This window comes from Cydia fagiglandana, chromosome 24 (assembly GCF_963556715.1).
Source record: "Cydia fagiglandana chromosome 24, ilCydFagi1.1, whole genome shotgun sequence".
Taxonomy (NCBI): domain Eukaryota; kingdom Metazoa; phylum Arthropoda; class Insecta; order Lepidoptera; family Tortricidae; genus Cydia; species Cydia fagiglandana.
The window spans coordinates 9395079-9413299 of NC_085955.1; the positions used below are offsets into that span (position 1 = coordinate 9395079).

Below are 18221 nucleotides of genomic sequence, written 5' to 3' on the forward strand. Positions count from 1 at the left end.
TCTCACTCTCTCATTAAGCACATTGTGAGACAAAATACACATTGGACATAACTTACTCAAAAATATGTCCCATAGTTCTAAATTAGCTGACAAAAGAGACATATTTTTGAGTGCGCCCATATTTTATATAAAAAACCGTCAAGTGCGAGCCAGACTCGCCCACCGAGGATTCCGTACTTTTTAGTATTTGTTGTTATAGCGGCAACAGAAATACATCATCTGTGAAAATTTCATCTGCTAGCTATCACGGTTCATGAGATACAGCCTGGTGACAGACCGACAGACGGACAGTGGAGTCTTAGTAACAGGGTCCCGTTTTTACCCTTTGGGTACGGAACCTTAAGAGTTAAAATGCTGTCCCTCATATTTAAGCTGTGCAAACTGGTTCTCTTGCGCAAGCTGGTATAAGGGCATTAGGTACCTATAGCGACCTAAAAATGCGCAGTACGTACTTAGGTACCTACTTGACTGCCAACTTAAGTTCGTTTTATAGTACACTATTTCTAGGGCCCTATTTATAGGATCGGGGAGTGCAAAAACTCTTAGAGCCCGCGGCGCGCCCACAGAGAGCGGTCTGGAGTTCTGCGTCCGCGTTCAGAGTTCTGCGTTCTATGCAATGTAGAGGTCCTCACTATAACGGATAGAGGCGTTCAAACCGCAGCGGTCAAGAGTTCTATTCCCGCCGAGACCTAAGCCGTATTCGAACAACGAGATACGTCAAATACTAGATATTGAAAGTATATGGATCGGATATGTCGGTGTCAAACAAGTGTCAAAAGTGACGCTTTTAATTGTGTTTAGGGTTGTTAGAATTGTCTCGATGAGTATTAGTTGTCTGTCGTAAGAAAAGTACAGTCAGCGATAAAAGCTTGTACCAAAAATGAAATTTTTGACACATTCTGCTCTCTCAACTAGAGATGCAACGGATAGTTGTTTGGCCGGATACCGGATACCGGATATTCGGCCTGACCATTGACCGGATATCCGGTATCCGGCCGCCGAATATTCGGCGGAACTATACCTACATTTCGGTTTTTCAGTTGCGCATTCTGCAGGTTTGACCTGTTTCCTAGTGAACGTTCGCGCGGACACATTTCTAGGTACGAAATGAGTGCGCGTGCATGTCAGTGGAATGTATAAATTGTTTTAAAATAATAAATAAGTACGATCATTATGATCAAGAGTGTTTCTTAAATCCAATTAGTTTACTCCGAAATCAAGCAATGTTACTATCCGGTATCCGGCCGGATAGTAGGTCACTATCCGGTATCCGGCCGGATATTAAAATCATGGCCGGATAGGCCGGATACCGGATAGTAACCGAAGATCCGGTGCATCTCTACTCTCTAGTTCCATTCCTACAAAACCCTTTATTAAATCCGATGAAACGAAATCCTCTCGGCCCTCGACATACATTCGCCGACATACTAAAATCTACTTTATCCATATACAACTAGGTCCATTTTCCACTGACGTGATATATTATCACGCGTGCTATGTCCGATGTCCACACGTGTGGTAACACGTGACGATTCTTTTCGTCTTGAAGGTCACTTCTAATAATTATGTAAGTTTGGTAACGCTACGTCTTACGTAGGCGAACAACGCGCGAACGCGGCGCGGCGCGGCGCGGCGAAAGCGGCCGCCGCCGCGCCGCGCCGCGCCGCGCCGCCTGACATTCGCGTGCAAATCGCGCCGCACCGCGTTCGCAACGAGATCGCTTACGTAGGACACTTCTATGGGCATCAAAGGATTGATTTCGCCGCGCCGCGCCGCGCCGCGTTCGCGCGTTGTTCGCCTACGTAAGACGTAGCGTAACTACGGCGCGATTCGGGAAATGATTTAGAGATTCACTAGATATGAAATAGTAAAAATATGTGACTTTCCACGGCAAAAGGTACCTTATGGCGGATGGCGCTTATACGCTATTCATAAATTAAGTCATTTCAAATTGGGGGGTCTGGACATCGGATGATGGTAGCATGACGTAGGAGAAAATGGTGTCATTCGAAGCATGATTTTTGGATGATTTTAGGGGGGGAGGTCAAAAATCGTCAAAAAACGATGACGAAATTTATGGACAGCTCCTTACGCTATTATTAATGCCGCTCCAATATTATTGCGGCGGCCATAAGGTACCTTTTGCCATGGAACGTCTCAAATCTTTACTATTTCATATCTAGTGAATCTCTAATTCATTTCTCGAATCGCACCGCTATTCGGTTGCGAAGTGACAATAGAAACGGACGGTTTACGGCAGCGGTCCTCAAACTTTTTGACCGTTTTGACCCCAGGGCCATATTGCACTTTAGTAAAATTCTAGCGCGACGATTATTTATTTATTTAATAGAACCATTTTCATAATTTAAATCGCGGAACTCCATTTTTAGGGTTCCGTACCCAAAGGGTAAAAACGGGATTTTATTGCTAAGATTCCACTGTCTGGTCTGTCACTAGGCTGTATCTAATGAACCGTGATAGCTAGACAGTTGAAATTTTCACAGATAATGTATTTCTGTTGCCGCTATAACAACAAATACTAAAAAGTACGGAACTCTCAGAGGGCGAGTCCGACTCACACTTGTCCGGGTTTTTGGAAGTCTGTTGATAGTTTAAAATGCCCTCTAACAAAGCTGTGCGTGTTGATAATAAGTTAAATTATACTTCATTTCAATAACGAGTAGACGACCTTGGTACCAAAACAGTAATAAGCTGTTTGTGAATCTTACAACCATACTGCTTCAAAAATAGGCGTAGATTTGTATTGTGCGACTGGAGATTCGGTAAAAATATAAAAGACTTAAGATATTTGCAAAATGTACCTAGTGGTAAACATAGTTGGACAGTAGGTAATTTAAGTGGTTACATTTACTTAAAGAAACATGCAAAGTTTCGGTTTCGGCAGGTTTTGACATTTAAATCATGTTTGGGTCAAAGTTTCAGTTTTGACCAGATTTTCCCTAAGGCCAAGTAGACCTGGGCCTAGGGCGGCAAGATATTAGAGCGGCAAATTGTGACAAAAAAACCGGGCAAGTGCGAGTCGGACTCGCGCACGAAGGGTTCCGTACCATAATGCAAAAAAAAAAAAACGGTCACCCATCCAAGTACTGACCACTCCCGACGTTGCTTAACTTTGGTCAAAAATCACGTTTGTTGTATGGGAGCCCCATTTAAATCTTTATTTTATTCTGTTTTTAGTATTTGTTGTTATAGCGGCAACAGAAATACATCATCTGTGAAAATTTCAACTGTCTAGCTATCACGGTTCGTGAGATACAGCCTGGTGACAGACGGACGGACGGACAGCGAAGTCTTAGTAATAGGGTCCCGTTTTACCCTTTGGGTACGGAACCCTAATAATAGGGTCCCGTTTTACCCTTTGGGCACGGAACCCTAATAATAGGGTCCCGTTTTACCCTTTGGGTACGGAACCTTAAAAAACAACGGGTTGCAATCCGGGAGTGCCGGCAGAAGTGAAAACTCAATGATATTGTAACAGTTTTTCGATCAGATCACGTGCCCGTCTTACGAATTTTCAATCTGTCGGTCACGTGCCCTGTCGCGAGTTTAACATTTTTCCCCACCACAAAAAGTGCACAGCGCCGCTAAAGAAGTTTAGATGATAACAAGAAATAACTCAAAATGTAGTCAGTATGATGGGTGTTGAGAAAGGGGCGGTTACAGGGCCTGTGGCCTAGGGCGGCAAAGACTGGTTCCGCCACTGGTTTTGGCCAAAGAATTGACGAACGTTTCGGCCGCGCTGTACTTACATTACAACATTGTACGTTCGGATCGCGTTTAGCTACTTAGTTTTCTATAATTAATTCTAATTCTAGAGATTTTTTTAATAAATTAAAATATGTAAATATGTGTGTCGACGTCGAGGATAGGGCGAAGTGGAGGCAAAAACCCGGAAAGCTGACCCCATCACCATGTGGGTTATATAGCTCGGAAGAGAGAGAGAGAGAAATATGTATGTACCTAGTTTTTTCAGCGTAAACCTATAGAAAAAAAAGAATCCCAGCATAGAAAAACCAATAACATTATTTTTCGGGCCAGCGATGTCGTTCAAAAATAGTTTTAAATAAAACTACATTTTTTCAAAGGAAAATTAAAACATAAATCATCTAGGTAGGTAAGTAGGTATGTCGCTAATACATAAATAAAGTCAGTAACACAGTATTGAGTTAATTGTGTTGCTATGATAATACATCAGCATTAAATAGTCTATTAATTGTATAGTGTTTCATACATATATCATCCAGTAACAAGTATAATATGTATATCACTCAGTAACAAGTATAATAACAAAAGAACAGAATATATGCATATGTGGGTTAAGCAGATAAGACACTAATGATAAACGTGCCGTTAATGAGGCAATTTAATTGCTACTTTAGATAACGATCAAGGTCATGCTAATAGATGACATTTTTATCGAGTCTACTTTTCTCAATACAGTCACCTAAGTAGTTTTTAATAAGTTGATTTTTGGTTCTGGAAACTGTGGAGTGTAGTGTTCATCGGGAAGAAGATTGCAGCTACATATGTATAACACAAAGACTCGGTACGAAGCGCAACTCGAAGTAACGCCCGACTACCAGATTACTTGGGGACTTTAAAACTATTAAACTAACACGGGACTTCATAGTAGAGCTGCAACGGATAGTTGTTTGGCCGGATACCGGATAAGACTGAATACATACAGAAACACACAGAACAATACACACAAGACACGAACAGAACAATACATGTAGTTGAAGTTACCATACTTTTATAGTTACTTAGATTAAAATGCTACACATAAGAGTTTTTTAAAGAAAAAATAAAATATTATCCGCCTCAGAAATAAAATTCCGCAGAATGCCGCAAGGGCCACTCGTAGGACACATTTCATTACATGTGTATACTAAAATAAAGCGAAAGCCACCGTTTTGCTACAAAATCGTATGTGTATATGTAAGTCCGAAGAGACATACGTCCTTTGGCTACGGTGTGGCGGTTGGCATGGGTCCATAGCATGCGCGCTGTTGTTATTATGACTATAGAGGATTAGCCTCAAATATGTACTAACTGCATCAAAAACTGTTTAAGTGTGAAGTCACCATACAATAGGCGCAAATCACACGGTGCAATTTAAAGGCCAGTCCAAACGGAATGATCAAATGGACCGATTTGACCAAAAAATACTTCTCAATTGGCGTCAACCTCATCTAGCGTTTACACACACCTACACAATTTAATCATCAATTTTAGATTCATCGTGATATTCAAGCGCTCTTAATTTAAAAAATGCCTCTATACGCGCATACAGGCGTTGAAAATTGTCATTCTTGCGTTTGTAACTCCAATTTTAGATTCAATGTCGATTGGAATCAACGGGCCAATTTCATCTTTGTGTCCACGCCGCCTGATTAAATTGACAATTTAATCAGATTGGGCGAAAAATTGTCCCACTAGCCTTAAGACCTTACTGGCCGGTTCAGAGGCGGCGCGCTCAATGCGACGACAATGACAGAGGTCGTCAACCCGGCGCGCGCGCCGATAACGCGTCACGTGTGGTATTATTAGTTAATACATATGTACATATACATAAATATATATATACTATTAGCGTTATCACACCATGCCCGAGAAATGTAAATACTACATATAAGTACCTGGCATCTAATTCAGTAATTTGGATCATCCACAATTAACTCACAGACAGTAATCGGAGTAACAAAATATTTGTAGTCAAAGTCTTACGTTGTACTGACTTGGGTTGTCAAAATTGAAGTTATCATCATTTCAGTGGTCGTGCACGCAAAGGGACGTCAAGTTGTGCCAACCCTAATAATTGCTCGGAGCAATGCTGAGTCGAACACAGCTGAAAATGTCCGAGCGCCCTAGTTTCCTACCCCCGCTAAGGTGCAGTATGGCCCTGGGGTCAAAAAGTTTGAGAACCCCTGCCTATTCATTTTAACCCTAAAAAGAGTATTGTTGGTAAATTTTAATTTTTAACAAGCAGAAAGGTCTGCGAACGATGCTCTTAAGCTAAATAAATTTAAAGTGGAAAAAAAATGCTGTCTTGGGTGAAACCTGAAATCACGGCCTCTGGATCGATACTCCAGCGCTCTGCCATCTGAGCCACCAAGACCTCACCCAGAGCTAGCAAATCTTTCCACCATATGGGTCAAGGGGACCCTACATCTACATCTACTGTAAGAGTGTTACATTTCTTAAACGGCTACCAATATCAGGCGTGGCTCACTCCGCGATTTCGTCGCTTTGCTACAGGTAGCTAAAAGTACATCCGTTCCACACCAATTTTGGTGGCTATTAGCCATAAGCCGCGCGTGGCGCTGTCGCCAGCGGCTGTGTCTGTCCTTATCGTAACAGACGAGTTTTGTTCAGGTGTGTTTTGTTGAGAGAGTGATCGAGTCTTCTGTACCTAGTACTATTATTTATTCTGTGATAATAGTACTAGGTACAGTCGACTGCTACGACAAGGACAGATATGGCCGCTAGGTGGCGACAGCGCCACGCGCGGCTTCTTATGGCTAGCCACCAAAATTGGTGTGGAACGGATGTACTTGTAGCTACCTGTAGCAAAGCGACGAAATCGCGGAGAGAGCCCCGCCTGCCCCCGCTAAGGTGCAGTATGGCCTTGGGGCCATAAAGTTTGGAAACCCCTGTTTCTTAATTTTAACATTTTTAACCCTAAAATCGTTAGGTGTTATAGGTAAATTTCAATATTGTTACTCACGCTAAAGCGATGAGGTACGGATGCAACTTGACTCCTCCGTCCTCGTACACCTCACCGGACGCCGCCATCTTGGTTCCTGCAACACACGTCAATTACAGACAATTATTACCGGCGCACATTGTCTCGACTCTATTGTGATTATTCATCATCATCATCATCTCAGCCATAAGACGTCCACTGCTGAACATAGGCCTCCCCCTTGGACCTCCATTCGTACCGGTTGGAAGCGACCCGCATCCAGCGTCTTCCGGCGGCCTTAACAAGGTCGTCCGTCCACCTTGTGGGTGGACGTCCTACGCTGCGCTTGCTAGTCCGTGGTCTCCACTCGAGCACTTTTCGAGATTACAAGAAATAACTTAAAATGTGTTCTATATCTATATGATGGGTGCTGTGAAAGGGGCGGCTATAGAGCCTAGGGCCTAGCCTAGGGCGGCACAGACTGCAGATCCGCCCCTGCATAAAAATTCCCCAAAAACAAAGTCCCCACCGCGACTGTCTGTTTGTGTGTTTGTATGTTCGCGATAAACTCAGAAACTACTTAACGGATTTCTATGCGGTTTTCACCTATCGATACTCTCGGCGCGATTCGGGAAATGAATTAGAGATGCACTAGATATGAAATATGGCGGTCGCAATAATATTGGCGAGTTAATAATAAAGTAGGCGCCAACCGTCAATGAGGTACCTTTTGCCGTGGAACTTCACTTATCTTTACTATTTCATATCTAGTGAATCTCTAATTCATTTCCCGAATCGCGCCGTCTATGGGTTCAGCAGACTTAGACGGTAGATTAGATAAGTTATTAATAATCATTGTTTTTCAGATATTGGTATCAAAGATTTTATTAGTTTCACAACTTTTTATCGCGATAATTATAATTGTTTTTAGGTATTGCAATTTACGCACATATGGGGCATTATCTATGAAAAGGGACCTTATTATCGATGGCGCTTACGCCGCACAGCGTCGCGCGGCATTGTATTTATATCGGAGCATCGTTAACAATGGCGTAAGCGCCATCGACAATAAGGTCCCTTTTCATAGATAACGTCACATATGTTAGGTGTAACATCAATAAAGAAACCTGTTATTTATTTTTAGTCAAAACAATAACAATATCTAAAACTTATTAAAAAGTTATCTACTTTTGTTCAGATATATAGGTACCGGGTGTGGCCTGTAACGTGAGCAAAAAATTTAACTGTAGGCTGTACTCCTCATACTGACCAACATTTGTTCAGCTACTTTAAAAAAATACTTGTGGTTTGATTTTGAATACACTTTAAAGTTTATTCTAAATGAAATGAAATGAAATGAAATATGTTTATTGCGAGAACATAGAGTTTGATTGTTACAATCGTAGGTCTTAAAATAAAAGTAGTCCTTATGTTCTACTCTATGATAGGCATGCAATACAAGGTAAGCGGCAAGCAATCATGCAAACATTACAATTTAAGATATACAGTCATAATTATCGGATGATAAAAATTACAATTAAAAATTATTAATGTCAATATGATGAATTATTAAGTGATGATGTTAAAACAACATATGTCATTAATAAACTTATTGGTTTTCGTCTGACATGAATTCTTGAATTGAATAATAACACTTTAATAATAACCATTCACGTAGGGCATTTTTAAATAGCCTCGGTTCAGATTCTAAAATACGCTTTGGTAGTTTATTATAAATTTGGATGATCATTGAGAAAACATTGTTTTTGAACACATTTTTCCTTGCTCTAGGTAAGAATATTTGATTTTTACGTCTGGTCGATCTAGGGAAAAAGGTAATATTTGTGTCAAAATATTCAGGGTGCTCTTTCACAAACAAAGATGCCTGTAATATATACATGCATGGCAATGGAAGAACTTTTGTAGATTTAAATAATGGTCTGCATGGCTCTAGAAAGTGGACACTGCAAACGGCCCGTACACATTTTTTCTGAGCCACGAATGCTTTATGGACATCTACAGAGTTGCCCCAGATCAATAATCCATAGCTCAAGATGGAGGAGACATGTCCGTGGTAGGCTGTTAAGGCCACAGCTTTAGAGGAAATGTTGCTAAGTCGCCTTAGAGCAAATACAAACTTGTCGAGCCTTTCACATACATTAGCTACATGACTTTTCCAGCTGCAAAATTTATCTATGTGTATCCCTAGAAATTTGGTGAATTCTACTTCTTTAACACTCTCGTTATCATATTGAATATCCAAATCGATGTCTACGCCTCTATGTGTTCTAAATTGCATTACACATGTTTTATTAATATTTATTTTTAAATTATTTATATTGAGCCAGTGCATTACATTAACTAATGTGTCATTTATAGTTTTATTGAAGTTAATCAAATTGTCAGACTTTATTACCAAGGTGGTGTCATCTGCAAACATTATGCACTTATGTTGTACTTGGTTAGGTAGATCGTTGATGTATACAAGGAATAATAATGGGCCAAGTATACTCCCTTGTGGTACTCCGCATCTATTAAATTTATATTGAGATCTTACAGACACTAGCTCATTGTTAATAATCTGCTGTATTTCTGTACATTGCTCTCTTTCAGTGAGGTAACTTTTTATCCAGTTCAGCGCGTTTCCTCTTATGCCACACCTTTCCAGCTTGTTCAATAGTATCGAATGGGTTACAAAATCGAACGCCTTGCTAAGATCCAGAAAGACAGCTGCTACGGGAGTATCATCATTTATTGATTCCGTTACTAATTTTACAAGATTAAAGCAAGCCAGCGTAGTAGAGCTTCCTTTACGGAAGCCATATTGCTGATTGCTTAAGATTGAGCAAGAAGTGAGAAAGTTCAACAGACGTTCGTGGATAGCTTTTTCAAGGATTTTAGAAATCACTGGAATAATAGTAATGGGCCTGTAGTTATCCATAGACATTTTGTTATTCTTTTTGAATATGGGCTTGACTATTGAACGCTTAAGACTGGCGGGAAATTTACCTTGTTCAAAGGACAAGTTTATAATGTGTGTGAGTGGAAGAGCAATGTCTTCTGCACAGTGCTTTAATATTTTGGTTGCTATATTGTCTATGCCTACTGCATTACTATTGTTTAAGGACAATATAATCTTGTATATATCTCGTGTATCGTAAGGTTTAAGGAAGATAGTTTTAGCATTTGTAGGATATTCTAGATACGACTGATCCTGTGACAAGCTATTTGCAACAGGTACGTTAGTAACATTAATAAAAAAGTTGTTAAATAGCTCCGCAATATCTGTAGGATCTGTGTACTTCGTTTGATCGTTCTCAATACAGTTAATAAATTGAGGTTCTTTGAAGGTATGACCATTGATAATTTGCCAAGTAGCCTGTGCTTTACTTTTGGCATGATTAATCAATCTACTATTGTGCAATTGGTGTGCTTTATGTATACACTTCCGGAGCAATTTAGTGTAATTAGCGTATGTACGCTTGTTTGGATGTTTGTTCCCAGGTTCCTGCAGGTATTTTAGGTACAGCTTTCTCTTACTGAAACAAGAACGTCGAATACCACGGGTTAACCATCCGTTATTGCTATGCGTATTATGGATTTTTCGCCTCACGAGCGGGAAGCACAAGTCATTAAATAAAACTAACAGTTCATGGATGCTCTGGAAGGCTGCGTCAGTATCCGTTTCATTTAGAACTTGTGCAAACGTTAAGGATGACATACAGCTTTTAAATTTATTAATGTTTTCAGAGCTATAGTCTCTTCTAATGGCATAGTAGAGTTTTCGTTCAACGGTAGTGACTGATTTTATTGTTATTATTTGAGCTGTCTCGTGATCAGAAAGGGCTAGTGGAAGCACATTTGGTATAACTTTTTTAACATTACTAGCTATGTGGTCAATACATGACTTACCTCTAGTAGGGGTTTTTATATGCATTTGTATATTGTAGTTATTTAGCAGGCTTATCAACTCTAAAGTATTCTTCTCCTTTTTCAAAGTATTAAAGTTCCAGTCTCCACTAGCTATAATCTTATACTTTTTCTTTTTTGTGGTTACATATTGCAAAAGTTTTTCAAGTTGTTGCAAGAAAGGTATTTCATATGTATATTTGGGAACGCGATATATATTTATTATTATTAGTTTCAAGTTTGGGATTTCAATTCCACAACATTCAAAGATGTTTGAAATGGCGAGGTCCTCACAGATTTGCAGTGGTATAGATTTAAATTTATTTTTTATTAAAATACATGACCCGCCTCTTTTTTGTTTTGATCTGGAGAAATGGGTTGCTAGTTTAAATCCCGCAAGCTCAAGGTTACTCTCTGTCCCCTTTCGAATAAAAGTTTCCGATAGACAAAGCACGTCAATATCAAGATCCTCTTTGATTAGTTCTTTTAGTGAAATATCTATAACATCTAATTTATTTAAGACACCCTGTATATTTTGGTGCATGATGATGAAGTTACTTGAGGTTGGTATCTCGAAAAAACTGATCATGCTCATCATCAAGAGGAGCGGATGCATAAAGTGAATTAAAAAGATCAATTAAATCATGGAATATGGTGGTGAATCCCCGACGATTTAGGTTGCCGAGACGAGAAAACATATAACTATCGTATGTCAAATTAAGATTAGAGTCCAAGATGTTGCAATACTTATGTACTAAGTTATCCTTACATAGTATGTCATTAAATATTTCCACACGCTTAACAAACAAGTTTGAGAAATTGTTGAGTTTGTATGTAGGCAGACATATTACAATATTTGTATGCTGAACCCGATTGAGCTGCTCTCGTATATACTTTACTAGACTATGATAATTTACGCTATTTTTGAAGTCTTTGTCTCCAATGTAAAAAACACAAAAGTCAGACAGAGTAAAACCCTGAAGTTTACTTTGAAGGTCACGAAACAGCTCACGAGTACCTGCTCCCGGGGTTAGGTAGACACACGTGTTTTCACTGGGAAATTGCTGCTTGATCCGCTCAATCATATAGTTCGAGTGATTGCTTATCACACACAGTTTCGAATGTTGCAGTAATGATGGTTTCCTTGGCACAGAAGAGACTTGCTCCTCGATTATCGTAGAGGTACTTGTAGGGGGTATGTTTTCAAAATTATGATAGTCAACATTCGGGTCGTGATGAAGCCTTTCTGTCAGAGTTATTAGTCGATCTGTTATACCTATGATCTCATTTTCTATGTGTTTTAACAACTTTATTAAATCTAATTAAGACGCAATGTATTGCGAATTTTGTTATGTTTAATGCGTGACAAGCAACGTCAATCACAATGATGATAAGTATGGCGTGGCGATGGCGTCCATTGAAGATAATATTTATTTTGTATGAAAAATAGCGTGTCTAAATACTTCATAATTTTCAAAAGTTGTTGAACAAAAGTGTCACCGTTTGGGGAGTACAATCTATTATGTTTTAATCATTTGCTCGTGTTACAGGCCTTACCCGGTATATATATGCGTCATTTAGTAACCAGTTTCCGAGTCCAGTGCTAATGCTTTGTTGACGTTTTCGATTAAATATTTATACCAGAGATTTCATGATTGTATTTACTGGATTCTCTTTGTTTATACTATTTTTTTTTTACTACACAGTGTACTGGGCCCATAACCTGTACTATTACGAATAACCGTTGCGGTAAACTTTAGAGAAATAAGCTATTTTTTTATATATTAACTGGTAAGTATACTATGAACTAGGTGTATTATCTTTTCGTTACACATTTGTGTCGTTTTCAAGCAAATGGTACCACATTGTCAATGTCGTTTGCACTAAGGACGCTCTGACAGCCTATTCGTATAAAGATACCTAGAAGTACCTTTTGATTGAAAACGTCACATTAGTTTGCATTCGTTTGATTGCTTTTCAAACAAAGCGAATGAAGACTGAATGCTCGGTATGGAATCCAGAGGAAGGTCACTCAATACTTTTTATCCGATTAAGGCGAAGCAAAAAACAAGGTTATGATTTATCTAATACTTACCTTAATACCTACTTATTCATACTTACCGAAAATTACCAATCATTACATAATTGCCATTACCAAATCTAATTATGTAAATAATCCCTATTAAAAAGTTACGTATGCGACACAATTAAGTAATCCTAAACACTGTCTTTAGTGAACGCAACAAATATTAAATCTAATTAAGGAAACTCACCTTTACATTATGTGCATTCCAATTTCAAACGACATTCCACAACCATAAACAAAACACACAGAAAACAAATAATTAATTAACTGAATAGTTTGTAAAAAGAACACCGTTCCGAATATGTTCTGAGGTTTGAAAATGGAATGCGCGGCCGAACGCTGCGCAGTTTCGCGGGAAACTGGCGCGTTTTGTGTTGTTTAGAAACTTTAGAATGTTGCCAGCGCGTTTGATTGATTTCTGGTTATAGATTTTAGGTGTGCATTTTCTTGTATTAGTCTTTTGCATATGATTTGCTACTCGATTTAATTCGTTGCACCTACTTTGCATTGACTAAGTGTGAAAGTGTCACTATAAGGCCCCATTCGCACGACAGCTTTTTCAACGCGCGTTAAAAAAACGTTTGAATGACACAAATGGATAACCATATGTATGTATTCACACTTCACACGACAGCGGTGGCGCTTTTTATCAAGCGTTGTTGGATTTTCGACTTCAAGCCTTGGTCATTAAAACGAATTTAGAGTGCGGACAGATTCAAGCGCTTTTTTAACGCGCGTTGAAAAAGCTGTCGTGCGATGGGGGCTAAAAAATGTCATATTACTAGAAGTAATTGAACGAGTATGATGGTTCTTCCACGCTCTATCGTTTTCCCAGTAGGTTTTAATTAAACTTTTTGATAGTACATTGCTACCTAGGGGCAAATTTTACCCTAGGGCCATCCGGGCCATGGCCCGGGGCGCCAATCCGCCAGGGGCGGCATATGGGCCGTATGGCGCCCCTGGCAGCATATGGGCCGTATGGCATCCCTGGCGGATTGTATTTTGTTTTTCTTCCTTGACTTCTGGGTCGGCAAAACGTATTGGCCCGGGGCGCGAAATTTCAAAATACTCCCCTGCTGCTATACCCCTCCCATACAACTTATATATATTATTTTAATCATTAAGAAATCAAATGTATGGATGAGCACTCGTTAAGCTTACTTATTTTTTGTGCTCTAGTATAGGTTCTTGTTGGATATCATATTACAAAAATAATAGTATATGTAGTACCACTAGGGCCATCTGTAAACTATTTAGTAACGTGTTTTTTTTTATTGGCAGTCGTTACGTAACTTTTTCACCATAAATAAATGTAAACAAATGAGCCTATATTTAAACAAAACCATAAATAACACATAATATTCATGACATTATTGTTACCGAAATCAAGAAAATATCCTAAGCTGGCAACACAAAGTATAGCAAGGAAATCTTATCATCGCTATCGGACAAAATAGGAACTAAATACACATAGTTATCTTCAGAGACGATAGATAGATACTAGCGCCTCAGTTGACCGTAGAATTAAAGTTGTTGAAATTCTTATTTGAAATTTTTTATGCCCCTCATATTTTATTTTTAAACAAACTTAATTAAATTAATGGAAAGATCAAATCACAGCACTAAATTGTTAACTTCGACGTTTTAAAACGTTTTAATAAACTAATAAACGTTTTAATAAACTATTTTGAGGCTCCAGTTACCGACACAACTCCAATAATCGACATTTTCAATCATAATGTCATAGCAATAAGTTGACAGCAAGGTGTCGAATATGTCGGTTGTTGGGGTGTTTACTATAATTTTGATAATTTCTTTGTAGGTAAGTACACTAGGTACATGTAAGTACAGGCACATGAAAGTACGTTCTGAGGTCGAAAGCCTTTTGCCATTTAGAACAAAGGCATTTGTGTACTCACCGATACACTTTATCGACATTCCTGTGAGTCAGTTACAGTTTGGACTCTGTATTCATGAGTAATAACTACTAACAATTGTCAATTGCTATCAGTTAGGTAGGTACTTGCCTACATAGGTACGAATTAGGAAGGAATATGTATATGTATTAAATTAGGTATGTATCTATATTACCTGTATCCCACAACAAACAGACAGTGTAACTATAAAATAAATATATATCGCAAGCCGTTACTATCGAGTATAATTATATCAGGGGAATAATAAAATTTATACTTACAACTGTAAAATGGAAATAAAATGTAGCTCATTATTTTTATAATCGCGCCATCTATTGTCTTCTTGATGAACTACGTGCACAGCTGTACTAGGTTAGTTGACTGGTTTTATAAAGAATTCCGTTTATTTTCTTGATTTTACTTAATAAATAATATTCAATTTAATACTTTAAATTAATTTTAACCGTCTTACTTTGAATTTATTTAATTAAAAAACAAAATGATATAAAAAATGGGACGTGACCTTGAAGCGTTGACATATGATAAACAATGTTGCCAGTAAAAGAAGACTGACCCTTACTATGAGTTGGACGTGAGATTCGTGAGAAGCACTATAGTTCGTTTTTGTAGCATTACAGATAAAGTAAACAATCTTGATGTGCCTCTTAATTAAAAACACATTTTAAAAATAAGTTACGGCAAATATGTAACAATTATGAATCTAAAGCCCCCTCCAGACTATGCGCGTGAATCGCGGGCGAAGCCGCGAACGCGAGTATGGAGTCGATTTCGCTGTCTGCGAAAATCGACGCCACACTCGCGTTCGCGGCTTCGCGCCGCAATTCGCGCACGAGTGTGGAGGAGGCTTAATACGATAATTTATATTCTTCTGCTTTCATAAGTGATAATTACTGATTTATAAAAAGCGTTTTTCAATTAAAAGACATGCCAAGATCACTTATCTTCTTTCAAGTTCTTTCTAATGCTAAAAAACGAACTATAGTATCTTCTTATCCTTCTTAGTAGTTTGTGAAAGTACTAAATACAATACAAATACTCTGGTACACCCACCTTGCCAGTAGAAAAAGGTAACAATATTTTTAAAAAGAAAATTTGAATTTCACGCCTTCTTCTACTGACAAAGAGGGTGTGGTTGAGTACAGTGAGTATACCTGAACCAGGGGTGCGAAACTCCTGACTTCGGCAAAACTCGGCTCAGCATTGCTCCGAGCAATTATTAGGGCACCACTTGACTTCCTTTGGCGTGCACGACCACAGATAAGATAATCACTTGAATTTTGACAACCCTAAATAGCCGAAAGGGATAGTACTATAAATTAGAAAGGGATAGCATGATTCGACCCTAAACCGCTGTCAAACTTCGGTTTTGTAGGAAGTTTCCTTTCTGTAAAGCAGTACTATTATTTATTCTGTGCCTGAACCAGAAAATACTTAGTTATGAGTAAGCTTCGCTCTCTAAGAGATCTCTTTGTCGCTCCCACTTATGGGTGCGGCGCACCAAGGTCACGGTGCGGTGCGGTAATGTGTTACGGCTATAAAATAAGGATCCGCTAGTAGGATAGTACGAAAGTGAACCAGTAATTCGAAGAAAACACAAATCACTAAGTGAATCTAAAGAAGGAAGAAAATCTAAAAAAAAAAACATATGAGTCTGCTGTGAGTTTGAATGAGAATAAATTCTATGGTAACGCTTTGATATTAAAAAAAAGATCAATAATAATGCGAATAGGGTAAAAATATTTTTTAATAATGGTAACATTAAAATGACGGCCATGGTAGTTCGGTCACGCGAAAAAAATGTGAATTTGTGATTAAATTTTTCATTGTTTTAACTAAGCTATTTAGTTTAAAATCGGGATAATTTTGCCAATGAACTGATCAAGATGTGCCCTATAGGTTATGTGTGCGTGATCGAGTGAGTTTTGGAGGGAAATCGAGAGTTATTCACCACGCACGTACAGTGTTGTTAAAAAAAGTGTGTTTTTTTGTATCAAATGTCCGTCATAGGTACGTTTTTTACCTTCATAAGATATCGATTAGCTCTCTGAGCTGTACAGGGGCACTCCGGGCTGGCTGTGAGCTTATTCTGAGCTTTTAAAGCCTTTGTTTACATAATTGGTTAACATTTTTCGCGTGTATGTAAACAAATTAAGTGTAATATGTTATGCTGATGTGGCTGTGGCGTTATAATCTCGATTTTTGTTGTAATCGGCTCAATGCCGAGGACAAATGATCGTTTGAAACGGTTTTATAGCTACAAGCGGATTGTTGCGTGTTTATTCTGTATTTTTAGTGCTTAAAGCTATTTTGGTATTTATTATGTAGTCATTAAAGTATATTATTGTAAGTGAAACGTTTAGTAGCTATATTTAGTATGCGTTCTTTGTTGATAATCGGTTTGTATGGCGATAAATCTAAACATTGAATAGATCAACAAGTAGGTATTGTTTAAAATTAAATGTTACTTCAATTTGTAGATAAATTAAATTGATCACACATTGATTCAATAAATAAATATTATAGGACAATTTTACACAGATTGACCTAGTCCCACAGTAAGCTCAATAAGACTTGTGTTGTGGGTACTAATGATACCTCCTAAATGGGGTCCCTTTGTTTGACATAAAGTTTTAAGTCATAATTTATTGTATGTCATATTATTGCATATGTATAAGGTAGCATCCCATAGAAGTGGTATGCACGAGCCTCCGTGAGGGACAAAACATATGCAAAGCGTAAATATTAAAGACACGTTTTAACATTCCTGACAATTTACCAAAAACAATCTACGTAATTCGGTCGGGTTATTTATTGCCCACCATAGCACATACTAAATTTATAGTGGGGAACAAACATAAAGTGAGACTGTGACAAGGACAAGCAATAGTACCGCTTTCTCTGCTACTCCTACTGAAAGTGCTATAAGTGTATCTCGTTCGGTCATTTGGCCCCTCCTCCGTTTCATATCTATATTATTGTACCTCTATGTATTATTGTTAGTCATAAAACTTAAACCCTGTACTTTTAGGAATTTTCGTAAGAATATCCTATAGATAGGTTAGGTTAGGTTTGTTTTATGGCAATCCTGAAAAGTTACGCGTTTCTGAACCAAAAAAATTATGACTAACGAAAATGCACTATGCATTATGACTAAAAACTTTATGGGAAACAATAGAGACCCAATATTAACTCATATTCATTTCTTATCTCAACATTGATTTAATAGCCTTAAAATGCTCTATGTCGAATTAAATAGTTTTGTTGCAATTTTAACAAATACATATACTGCCCTTCTAAGCTAAAGATCTTAGAGAGAAGAGAATTATCTCAAAAGAAAATTCATTGCTAACCTATACTTTAGTGTCTATTACCAGGCGTGGCTCACTCTGCGATTTCGTCGCTTTGCTACAGGTAGCTAAAAGTACATCCGTTCCACCCCAATTTTAGGGAAAGCCATAAGCCGCGCGTGGCGCTGTCGCCACCTAGCGGCCATATCTGTGCTGATCGTAACAGACGCGTTTTGTTAGAGAGTGAGTCTTCTGTACCTAGTACTATTATTTATTTTGTGCTATTACTGAGAATT

The 18221-nt window shown here is 38.3% G+C and overlaps 3 protein-coding genes across 3 annotated transcripts in view; 2 read left to right on the forward strand and 1 right to left on the reverse strand.

Moving 5' to 3' along the window:
* LOC134676381 (uncharacterized) overlaps positions 1-13018 on the reverse strand; it is a 43799-nt gene extending 30781 nt beyond the window's left edge. The window contains exons 1-2 of the mRNA XM_063534754.1: positions 12889-13018; positions 6749-6824 (exon numbers count right to left, since the gene is read on the reverse strand). Of these exons, the coding sequence (XP_063390824.1) occupies positions 6749-6816 (68 nt within the window). The 5' untranslated portion in view covers positions 6817-6824; positions 12889-13018. The remainder of the gene's footprint in view (positions 1-6748; positions 6825-12888) is intronic.
* Positions 1-18221, forward strand: part of LOC134676431 (U4/U6.U5 small nuclear ribonucleoprotein 27 kDa protein) — a 282614-nt gene that overhangs the window by 75919 nt on the left and 188474 nt on the right. The gene's annotated exons all lie outside the window — the stretch shown is intronic.
* LOC134676438 (zinc finger protein 808-like) overlaps positions 16267-18221 on the forward strand; it is a 359726-nt gene continuing 357771 nt past the window's right edge. The window contains exon 1 of the mRNA XM_063534833.1: positions 16267-16645. The gene's annotated coding sequence lies outside the window, so the exon portion shown is untranslated. The remainder of the gene's footprint in view (positions 16646-18221) is intronic.